Below are 12,199 nucleotides of genomic sequence, written 5' to 3'. Positions count from 1 at the left end.
ATTATCAAATATATAATTAAGGCCATTGATCACTACTGTACATAATTGTGACCATATTAATTTTTAGATTTTAGCCCCCTGTTTCATTATTCCAGGTTCTGTCTCCTTGTTGTTTCCCGCTTGATTCTCTTCTTTAACTTATAGTTTGAAACATATATATATATATATATATATATATATATATATATATATATATATATATATATATATATATATATATATATATATATATCTGTGTGTGTGTGTGTGTGAATCAATGCAAGTGGAAGGTAGCTTTCATGTTTAGTTGGTGGGTGCCATGCAACTAATATTTGAAGAAAATATAATTGAACTGATTTTTTATTGTTATGAAAGTAATAAATTTTTATTTAAAAATATATTAAAATACAAAAAATTTATATATATTTTTACATCATTACATCAAAATAATTAAAAAAAATCAATTTAATATTTTTTTCCAAATAAAACACATTTAAAAACAGAAGCTATCATAATTTCAAACACCCACTACTTTTCTTCTAATCAAAGTGGTTTAATTTCATCCTTTGTTTTTTGCTTAATTCTAAACTACTTAAGAATCAAGCTTTTGCTTCAATATCTTGAACAGCAAAATAAAGAAAAAGTGAGTGTATATATATTGGATGCAAGACAAATATTAAATTAATTAATGGTGAGACATATAAACTAATTAAGTAATGAAAATTAATAAACTTGTCAAGTAATGATCTAGACTAGGTAGACATATATAGCACATTATAATAACAATCATGTATAAAGATATAGTATAATTGATGCATGACTATATATTAACATAATTAAGATCATTTAGAGATATTTTATTGTTTTGATTTGATCTTTTGATGTATCACAAGATATAATGGCAACTAATTAACTTCAAAATCCACCTAATGGAGTTTAAGATCTTTCAATTTTAATTTAACCAAGGTTTTTAATTGGCAACAAATCATGATCCTAGTTTTTTTTTTGTTTTTAAATGGACATCGTATTTTATTTTTAAATGTGGAAGGTAAATGCTTTTGAGCAAGTGGTTGTTGAAATTGTGTTTTGAAGTTACGAAACCTCTTCTTATATTAGCAAATAAAAGATTTACATCAAGAGATTTCTCAGTGCCCTGTATTGCATAGTAGAAATCAACCATGGAAAAAACCGACAACAAATATAATGAATTATGTTCTACTACAGATTTATAACCAAACTCGAACTAAAAAAAATATTTTTTTATTCGGTTTCGATAATAAAAAATATTATTAGATCAATTCTATTTTAATATATATATATATATATATATTTTTAAAAAAATTGTGCACAGTTTTAAAAATGCATATTATATATAGTGTACTGTTCAAGAAATTTAGTTTTTTTTTTAAAAAAAATCTCTTTGACCATTAAAACAATATTTTAAGTAGCATTTAGTTAATGCATTAGAAAAAAATGGAGACAATAGAGACAGAGAAAACATATAAATTCATTTTAAAATTGTATAAAATTATTTTTATATTTCTTCTCCGTATCTTTAACAAAGTATGTTTTTGTTTCTTATATATTTGTATTTTCTATTCTGAGACACTAACTACCGAAACATGACTTTGAAGTTGAAAAAAATGTTGAACATTAATGATGTTATATAGGAAGCTTAATTAATCACCCAGCAATAAATTTATATGCTGGAAAAAACCAATGGAAAACCATAAGATGCTGGTTATGATTTCTAAATGATGAATCCAAATATATTAATATTTTTATATATATAAAAAAAATAAACAAATGAGTATTACCTACAAGAACAAAAAGGACAGCTACATCCAAAAGCTGATAACATATGTTTTTTTTGTCCAAAATGAGATTGAGGAACACTAGCTGCTTGTGTAAGACTGATCCTGCCATATATATTTAAAAAATGGTTAATTATAGTAATCCTATTTAATCAATAAAGAAATATTAAATTGAAATCAAACACTAATTATATCATTTTGGCCTTGGATCTTTCAGCTTCCTGATGTTGCATGTTCATGCATGTAATATTGTAACTTTGTAGTTATCAAAAAAAATATATATATGCCTTCAAAACTCACCTACTCGATTAATTAAATTAAGTTCTCTAGGCTTCATTAATATTTATTTATCTCTTCCTCACTTGCCCAGTACATATCAATAATCCATATATAATACATCCTCCTTTTCGAGTTCTTTTTACCCTTTTCTCAACTGCCTATAACAAAACTCTTTAGGGCTAGTTGCTTTTAGATCATAGTCATCAAATCTGATAGTGGATAAGTTTAAAAAAATCAACTTAAAATTAATTTGATTTGACATGATCAACCTGATATATCAATTTATAAAATTTAAAATAATATCATTTTAATTAAAATGAATTAGCATAATGAATGCTTAACTTGAAACTCAAAACCTAACCGACTTGGCTAGGTTTTAATAACTTTTAGTTAAAATTTATTACCATGTAAATATTTTTTTATTACGATACAAATCGTTTTGTCCCTTTTAAATTGAAGAATTTATGTTGTTGTAATTGGTGTGAATTAACATGATGAATGCTTAACTTAAGAATTAAAATCTAATCGGGTTAGTTTTAATAACTTTTTGTTAAAATGTATTACCATATGAATATTTTCATATTGCGACACCAATCGCTTTGCCCTTGATTTCATGTTTTTTTTTTTTTAACTCCACATTGATGGTAATTAGATAGAGGCAGATAGCAACAAATTATACCCAACAAGACTTCACATGTTTACAATACCAAATAGTCAGCCATGCAAAAGTCCCATCACCATGCACATTGCTTTGGCTACGTACAATACTCCTCAAAAGTAAAAACACAGAGATAAAGAGGGTTAAAAATAGTTACTTCTTTCTGCCAAAAGGTGTTCAAAAAGGGAGCCATTGAAGAGTCCAGCGGGCAAGGCAGCAGCTGTGATTAACTAGCAAGTTTCAGTTCTGCTTATATGCATCACTGCCAACAAGATTCAAGCCAACGATGGTGACTAAACAAAGGTTGAATATTGAAAGGATGGGTAATCTCCGTGGAAAACCATCTTGATTATATATATATATATATTCCTTCCATGTGAGGCATCCTTTTCGTATAAATTAAAGCTCATGGAGTATTAGTTATAATTTTTGGAGACATCACATAACTATTTCACTCCTTTTTTATATTGATACGTGTATATAGTTAATAATAATATAAATTATATCTTGAGACTTTTTATAACAGCTTAAATGTTTGGATAAGAAGGTCCTTTGGCATGATATCAGAGCTTTATTAACCAAGTAGCTAGTTACGAGTTCGAATCTCACTACCCTCATTTAATTTAATAAAAATTAAATATAAGATAGTGTAGGTATGTGGAAGTTTTAAGCTCAAAAAACTTTTACTTGAGGGGGTATGTTAGAGAATAATATAAATTATATATTGGGATCTTAAGTTTTTGGGTGAGATGGTTATTTGACAGTGTGAATATGGATGTAATTTATTTTTAAGTTTTTTTTTTAAAAAAAAATAGATAAGATTCAAAGTCGGAATCTTATTTTTATCTCTAAAAATATTATCAAAGTAACATCAATTACTTTCTCGAAACAAAAGAGATGAAGACATTGTTAATTAGAACAATGAAGCTCCTCCTTTTTTTAAAAAAAAAAAAAACCTTGTTTTTTTTTTCAATTTCATCCTTAGATTTTTTTAATAGTCATTTGAGTTGTCTTTAAACCAATCAAGTCAACTAGATCATGTCGGAGCAACTTTACACGATTTAACTTTAAACTTGTGTTAAGCAAGGAATTAGATTGAGAGGATTTTTCAGTTAATTTTTTTTTTAATTTCATCTTCAAATTTGTTTTTACATGCCAGTCGGGTTGCTTTGGGCCAGCCAAGTTAACTGAGTTACGTCAAGGTAGCTCTTATATAGATTAATTTTAAATTCAAGCTAAGTAAAGAGTTAAATCGAGAGGTTTTAAAATTAATCCATTAAACTAAATTTAACATAAATGTCACGTTAATTTTTTTTTAATCCGCGTCTTAGTGTAGCGTGTGGACCAGTAAACAAGTATTACATATATATATATATATATATATATATATATATATATAAACAATGAGATATGTTTACATGATTTCATCTCAAGATTAAACTCAAGGGTAATATCTACAAATTAAGAAATCTAGATGACTTAACATCTAAGGTGATTTTAAAAGTGTTTTTTTTTAGTGGGTTTCATGTAAAAAAAATAAAACCTCTTGGAGTGAGTTTTAAGCTAATCATTTAATTTCAAACAACATATTTATGGAAATTTCTTTCATCACATCACATTGAAAGCAAACTCGCTTGTCTCTCACAAATCAACATCACGGAGCTGGCTGGTTTCTAATTCAAAATATTATCACTAAACGCGTTATTAATTGTACCAAAATCTAATTACTTTTTTAATAAACCCTCTCTCTCTCTCTCTCTCTCTCCCCTGCAGGCCAAATTTGTTAATGAAATGAAAATCTCTCTTTAATTAATCAAATTTCTTAGCCACAGAGGCACATGTCACCGTCCCATCATCCTTTGAGAAACACTTTTTATTTGACAAATCTACCCCTTGCTTTTGTATGAAATATCGTTCAGGTACAGCCATGCACGTGAATGGGGAGAATTTTTTTTGAATCATTGTTGGGTCCTTTTCGAGAAGGATTTGATCAGTGCCAATTGCCCACCCGTGACTGATGAGGCTATTTTGGTGATTTCACTGCTCTTGCCGGCTTTTTCTGTGGTGGCAATTATGTGGTTTTGAATGCATGGGAGGGCAGTCTTGGGATAAAATTACTTTTGTAGAAATATCAGCACAAGGAGACAAGATTTCAATCGGAGGCCGTCACGATGTCCAAAAATAAATTCGTTAGCGGGGCACACACATGTTAAATACCAAAACTACCCCGGAATTTGATGAGAATTACTACATCTGCACAGACGATGATTCATATTCAAATTACTAATATATTAATATACCTTTCTTTAAATTTATTTAAATTCAAATTCAAAATAATACTGTGGAATATACATATATTAAGCATCCGAGAAATATTTTAATGTTATTTGTTAGTTAAATAATTTATGTATAATGAAATCTTACAAACAGTAAACAAGTTTAAATGAATGTTTTACTCACGGTAAAAGAATAATTTAGAATTAATTTATATATATATATATATATATATATATATATATATATATATCAAGATTAGATTCTTTTTATTAGATTTAAACAGATTATTTGTATCTAAACCACTGCGTTTTAAAATATATATTTTATTATAATTATTTTCAGGATTCAAATCCGGGATGCTAATATGGAAAGCATATTCGCTTACCAACCAAATTTAAAATACTTTATACTATATTAAACATTACGTTAATTATTTGATTAAATAGCTTCAAGTCTTCAACTTCTAAATTAGCAAGTAAATTACTTTACAACTATTAAATTAAATCTATTTGGTTATCAATTCCTTTCACTCACCACTATATAAGAGCTTAATTATTTATGGATATTAATGTGTTTCATTTCTAAAATTCTGGAAATTACACTTGTTTTATTGTGGTAGTGGTGTCGATTCAAAATGTTTTTACTTAGAAATACATCAAAATAAAAAAAAATTATTTTTGACATCAGCACATTAAAATGATCTGAAAACATAAAAAAAATATTTTAAGCAAAAAAATAAAATAAAAATTTAAAATTTAAAGGAACGCGGTCCAAACACACCCTAAAGATGATCTCAAAAAGTTAAAAACAAGTTTCACTCACATATTTAAGGAGGAAATTAAGAATTCAAAGGATAATTAGAAAGAAAGAAATATCAATTACAAAAAGAAAAAAGAAATTGTGTGGATGTGTGTTTGACCGTAATATATACTATACAAAATGAATCTTTCAAGATTTAAATATTATTGAGTAAGGGCAATAACCTTAATATTCAACAAAGCTAGGGGCAAGAAAAAGAACAACAACAATATATATTTATAAGATGCCTCCAAAGAAGATCTGCTTCTTCTTCTTCTGTTCTCTCCTTGTAACAAAGCCTGTTCACTATCTCTTCTTTTTTACCAGAAATGAAGGAGAGTTTCCTGGTTTTTGTCTTCCTCTAAGTTACAAACAAATCTCCAACTTCCATGCTTTTGTTTTTGTTTAATTATTTTTAAGCACTAAACAACACATCTTCTACCAAAAACAAGCAAATTACAAGAGAGAAAGAAAACAAGGAAGTTTGGTGAGTAAAAGAGAAAGAAAGAAAGACAAAAATTAAGGTTTAAATCTTCAAAAAAAAAAAGATTAATTCCCTTTCTTTTTATCATATTTCTTTTTCCTTCCTTCAATGTCAAACACCACAGGTGATGGCACTGGCAGCTTCTCTTCTGGAGGTGGTGGGGATGAAGTTCACTTAAAATCCTTAGCTTCAAGCACTGTTACTGCTACTAACAGCAATGGCTCCACTATTACTCAACAGCTGCAGCAACCTCCAGTACTCAAGAAGAAAAGAAATATGCCTGGAAATCCTGGTATGTAGATATACACTTCTGCTATGTATTGATTTCTTAAAAGAAAATATATATAATGTTCTGTTTCTTGATTTAGTTTTAACCCTTTTTTAGTTAAGTAATATGGTCTTTAATTTACTATATATAGCAGCCTCGAAGATCTGATGAGCTCTAAATTGTTGTTGGTTTTTTGTATGCTTATGGACTATGAGCTTCTTTTTGATAGTTCATGGTTTCTTTTTTTTTCTTTTTTCTTTTTTCTTTTTCTATGGCTATTTGGGTTTCAAAAAAATTAGAATTATTGGTTTGTAAGTGGTTGAATCACTGGCTAGGATCTCAATCATTGCATTGGACTGTTGCTTTGCCTTGCTAGCTCCTTTTTAATTCTGTCTTGTTTTTTTAACTGTTTCAGGCAAAAGGAAAACATATATTCCTTCATGGAATATATATATCTTTAGTCTCCTCACTCTTTCTCTCCCCATCTCTCTCTTGGTTCTGCTGCACTGATGATTCTTTAGTCTCCGTGGATCAACAATCTAACCAAAAAACATACAGGCTCACCATCATATAGATATGAGTGTGTGTGCCAAGAACAAGCAAGCTACAAGTTTTGTGCCTATTAGTATGATTATTATTGCTATCACAAACTAATTAAAAACATGATACGGCAGTAATTGTGCTTAACATATAGCTAGTTTGTTGAAATTACCATTACCCTTTTATATAATTATGAAATTTGACAAATATATATATATATATATATATATATATATATTCTGATCACAGAGTTTTTTTTACATGAAATATGTGGCAGACCCTAGTGCTGATGTTATTGCTCTATCACCAAAAACTCTTATGGCTACAAATCGATTTGTATGTGAGATTTGCAACAAGGGGTTCCAAAGGGACCAGAATCTTCAATTGCATCGGCGGGGCCATAATCTACCATGGAAGCTAAAGCAAAGAGCAAGTGGTGAAATTCGAAAAAGGGTTTATATTTGTCCAGAACCTTCATGTGTTCATCACAATCCGGCTCGAGCATTAGGTGATCTCACAGGAATTAAGAAGCATTTTTATCGAAAACATGGCGAAAAGAAATGGAAATGTGACAAATGCTCAAAGAAATATGCTGTCCAGTCGGATTGGAAAGCTCATGTCAAGACTTGTGGCACTAAGGAATACAAATGTGATTGTGGAACCATCTTCTCCAGGTTTGTACTTTGCATTGATCACTAAGATAGCGATTATTTATCATTTCAAGATAAAAAAAAATGAAAACAGAAACAGAAAGAACAGTTCTGAAATTCATTTTAAAACTGTTTTAAAAATATTTATTTTATATTCATATCTTTCTCTCTCGAAATTTCAAGAAACTAGCTAGCTTAATACAACCTGATATATTACTTAATTTCTACTTAATTAATAATTAATTTCTCAAAAAAATGAATTAGTTAGAGACGATACTTGTATAGTACTTGTCTGTGCATGCAAGATGATGATGGTTAATGGTAGGTTAGGCACATTGATTGGTCATGATGTGGGACCACTTTGTTTTATATATAAATATAGTGGCTTGTTGATTAATAGGAGATCTGTACCTCGACAGCACTCCTAGCTTTGCTTCAAGTCTTTGTTTGACTATATGCAATTATGAAATCATTATTTTATCCAAAAGTCCCAATCATGCTTTTAATTAAGCTTTCATTAGGCTTAGTTATTCAGCATAAATATAGTTGTCGTGATCATCATATTAATGTTTAACAAGACTAATTCAATTACATTACCATTGAGGTAGAGGGTCTCTCTCTATCTCTATCTCACAGCATTTTTATATGTAAAAATGTTTAGTTTTTTTAATTAGGGTTTGATAGTTAGTTGTTTGAGCATGCAGGAGGGATAGCTTCATCACTCACAGGGCTTTCTGTGATGCCCTAGCTGAAGAAAATAACAAAGTGAATCAAGGACTAATGCCCAACATGGAACCAAACATACAAGGCCAAATCTCCAGCCTCATACCCTCCTCCATGGCCATCAACAATAATCCTCCAAGTCAATCTGCCATGATGTCTAATTTTAGCCATCTAGACACCAAAAACTCACTGTCCTTACCCCAAGCACTCATGCCAATGCCACCTAAACCCTCATCAGGAAGCATGTTTTCAAGTAGCACCGCAAGCCTTTTTGGTGGTTCAAGAAGCATGCCATTCAATTCTTCCTCGGCCCTTCAGTTGAATGCAAATTCATCAGCAATCTTTGAAGGAAATGGTCATCATAATTTAGCTGGCTCGGCATCAATGTCAGCTACAGCTTTGTTGCAAAAAGCAGCTCAAATGGGTGCAACTGCAAGCGGTAACAATGTGAGCTCTCCCATGATGCAAAAGAGCTTTGTTACAAGCATGGCACCCCCAACATTTGGTTCAATGCATGCCCAAAATGACCAATCTCATGTGATAGGTGGTGATGACGGATATGCTAACCAGTTTTTCAACTCAAACGGTGGTGTTGGGAACTCTGTGTTGAATGATATGGGGATGTTTAGTGCAGTTTTGGATCAGAACAATGCATTATTCAAGACTATGGAGCATGCTAGCAGCAACAATGAGAATGCTTTTCAAGGTGCAAATTCAAGCCCTGGTTTGAGTAGTCCAACAAGTGGAGCTAATCCAAGTGGTTTATCAAGATTTAGCGGGGACATGATGACTGTTGATTTCTTGGGGATAGGAGGCTCTAGGCAAAGGAATCTTCATGACCAACATAATCATCAAGAAATGGAGTTCAGTAGAGGAATTAGTCATCCAAGGATGCAAGGGCTGAACCACTTTGAGCAGCAACAAGCAGCAGCACTAGAGAAACCCTTGTGGGATGTTTGAAAAATTAAGAAAATACTCTACACAATTTCCTTTTCTTCTACCTCTATAGCTATAGTCCCTGTAATGATTTCTATCATCACTTCTTTTTCTTCAAGTTAATTGTATCAGCCAGGGAAGAACCTCAACTGTTTTGCTAAAGAGCAAGCAAGGTTTTGAGGATTTTTGGCCCACCATTAGCGACTTCAATATGAGTAGAAGATCACATAGATTTTCTTTCTAAAGCTCTTCGATCTCTCACTCCCAAGTTTTTTCTATCATGTGACTTGTGCAGCGACTCGAATATTCGGTGTGTGACCCATCATTATATTTTTTTAGGTTAAACATCATCGGTGGGTTTGTTTTTTGGTTTTATTAGCTTTTAAAGTATTTTTTACACTGTTTTTTTATTTTAAAAAATATTAAATTGATCTTTTTAAAATGTTTTTCAATAACTTTAATGTAATAATATTAAAAATTATATATAAAAAAATCAGTTTTATGCATTTTTAATAAAGAAAGTACACTTCTAAAAAAATACTCCCAATCTCACATTATATATCAACTAGTTATGGTAAGGCCTAATTAAAATAGATTTGTAATTGATGTTCGAAAAACAGGGCATGTGGCTTCGCTGAAAATTGTAGCTAGAAGACTTGTAAGAGTTTTGAATTCAAAGTTCATGTTCAATTCTGAAAATTGACCTCTGGATTTGATTGAGTATATATATATAACTAACTATAGAAAATTTGATTTATCGAGTATGATTGATAAAAATATTTTATATCAATTTAAATGTATATATAATTGAATTACTAGTTATTAAATCCGAGTACAACCAATTAATTTAGAACTTAATAAGAGGTTTTATGAAAACAAAAAAAAAAATTCACCACTTATAACTCAATCAGAAATTTAAATTAATCTACCATCTAATTAAAACCTGTTTTTTAAAAAGATTAAAATAATATTTTTTTAATTTTTTTAAAAATCAATTTAAATCAATTGATTGAATAACGATGTTGAATACCACTACTGAAAAAAAAAAAAAGGGAAAAAGACGCTTCTCTTCGTCAAATCGTTGAAGGTAAGGCATTCAATCGAAGTGGAAAGTTTTTAACTATTGGACACGTCGCATTAGACCCAAGATACCACGAAAAGTCAGCCGAGCTAGACTGTGACATGCAATGGCCCAGACCAAACTTTTAGCGTATCGAATTGACTGAGCCCACAAAAGGGTTTCGACTTTCCATGACTGGAATAGCTACTTTATGCATGAGCCAGGGCACCACCATAGGTCCACACTCAATAGCATTTTTCACGCGCTGGAGGCTGGACAGGGAAATTTGTATGGCTCCAAGCATTCCTTGTGAACAAGAAAATGAGAACCACCGAAAATCAGATAGCATTATCACTGTCAAGGGCAAGTCCCTCCTCCCCTTTGTGCCTCTCTCCAAGAGCCTAAAACTGCACCACCCTAGATCAAATAACAGTTGGCAAGTCCAAAAGGTTATGTGAGCAACTTTAAGCTAGCTAGGGTGCTACACAGCTGGAAAAGCATAGACCATGGCATTGCAACATCACTTTCTAGCATGCAAAAATGCCTCCATCCAAAAGATTTACATGACTCAATCATCTGGGGACAGGAAGGAGAGTTTCCCAGAGGTGCCTAGGCCTCCAGCCGAACAGTTTGCACCTCTGGCATCGACTTTTCAGCGTCGTCTACTTGTTGGTGTTGGTTCAGCTTCTCTGGTGGCTGTTGGTGCAAATTTTGGTGGGATTACTAGTTTTCTTCTTGGATTATCACCGGAAAGCGGTCGAAATGTTAAGCTTGATGTGCTTTATCCAATTGGAGGGTATAGCCGATGCATTGGGACAAATGAAGGATTTGGTTAGTGAGTCCTCTGTTATGTGAATTTGTTTAACATGATTTCTTGGCACCTATAGGATCGATGCGTTCTTCTAATACTATGAGTGCTTTTTGAGAGCAGAATTCATATACCCCGCAACTTGGGTTGGAGACCAAAGGCTGCTTTATCGAGCAGCTGAGAAGACAGAATATGAGAGATCACTCGATCCACCTCCACTGAATAATGGGAAATCTAGTGATGGGCGGCGCAAGAATGTGAATGAACCGGTTGTTGCATTTGGCCCCCCAGGTTCAAGTGGTGAACTCAATGTTAGTGTCATTGTCTCACAAGTCCCTCCTGACTTCTCGTGAGTACCTAGAAAACTGATGCTAAGATCCAAGCTTTCAAAAAATAGAACACGTAATGAAGGTTCATTTATGAATTTTGTAGGATTGAAGCATTTGGAGGGCCTAAGGAGGTGGGAGAAGCTGTGGTCCGGACAATCACAGGATCACGCCTTGACGTGAAAGGTACTTTGACTGAATCAAGTTTAAGAGAGGACTCTGAGGAAAGTTAATTACTACAAGCTGGAATTCAGAGTTGAAAGCCCCGCATTTCACCGGCATAATCTAGCAGTTTGTTGTGCTCGCGGTGGTAGATTATACACCTTAAATGCACAAGCACCGGAATCTGCATGGCCAAATGTGAAGGCAGACTTCTATAGGATAGCAGATTCATTTAGTATCATCTCTTGATAAAGAAAAAAACAAGCACAGAAGAGCAAGAACAGACATTTTGAAGTTTGTATTCTCCTGATATCTTATTTTAAGGCAGCTAGTCGTGGAGCATTATTACACAGTTTAACAGAAAAATATAAGATTATACTTTATGCTATTGACTTCAAAAGTTCGCAAGTCATGCTAAATTACTGTTGCAGCAAACT

The 12,199-nt window shown here is 31.7% G+C and overlaps 2 protein-coding genes across 3 annotated transcripts; both read left to right on the top strand.

Annotated features, from left to right (window-relative positions):
• The first annotated feature begins 6,060 nt into the window (after positions 1–6,060).
• Positions 6,061–9,651, top strand: LOC7477114 (zinc finger protein GAI-ASSOCIATED FACTOR 1). 2 transcript variants are annotated; one of them, XM_024602012.2, is made up of 4 exons: positions 6,061–6,292; positions 6,414–6,581; positions 7,375–7,771; positions 8,452–9,651. In XM_024602012.2, the coding sequence occupies exons 2-4, from the start codon at positions 6,566–6,568 to the stop codon at positions 9,428–9,430; spliced, it is 1,392 nt and encodes a 463-aa protein (XP_024457780.1). In that variant the 5' UTR covers positions 6,061–6,292; positions 6,414–6,565; the 3' UTR covers positions 9,431–9,651. The 2 variants fall into 2 exon arrangements, with proteins under 2 accessions (XP_024457780.1, XP_002307119.2); XM_002307083.4 differs by having other exon boundaries at positions 6,061–6,581.
• A 1,104-nt stretch (positions 9,652–10,755) lies between these two features.
• LOC18098687 (psbP domain-containing protein 7, chloroplastic) lies at positions 10,756–12,150 on the top strand. The gene is given in 4 exon segments (XM_024601711.2): positions 10,756–11,297; positions 11,398–11,623; positions 11,707–11,817; positions 11,819–12,150. Coding segments are annotated over 4 exon segments (855 nt in total). The 5' UTR covers positions 10,756–10,972; the 3' UTR covers positions 12,012–12,150.
• The last annotated feature ends 49 nt before the right edge of the window (positions 12,151–12,199 follow it).

This window comes from Populus trichocarpa, chromosome 5 (genome assembly GCF_000002775.5).
Source record: "Populus trichocarpa isolate Nisqually-1 chromosome 5, P.trichocarpa_v4.1, whole genome shotgun sequence".
In the NCBI taxonomy this organism is placed as follows: domain Eukaryota; kingdom Viridiplantae; phylum Streptophyta; class Magnoliopsida; order Malpighiales; family Salicaceae; genus Populus; species Populus trichocarpa.
This window is presented reverse-complemented; position numbering and strand designations above follow the sequence as displayed.

Coding starts and splice junctions, on each gene's coding strand:
- LOC7477114 (XM_002307083.4), top strand. CDS start 6,398: ATGTCAAACACCACAGGTGATGGCACTGGCAGCTTCTCTTCTGGAGGT. Junction 6,582..7,374: donor AAATATGCCTGGAAATCCTG/GTATGTAGATAT, acceptor AATATGTGGCAG/ACCCTAGTGCTGATGTTATT. Junction 7,772..8,451: donor TGTGGAACCATCTTCTCCAG/GTTTGTACTTTG, acceptor TTGAGCATGCAG/GAGGGATAGCTTCATCACTC.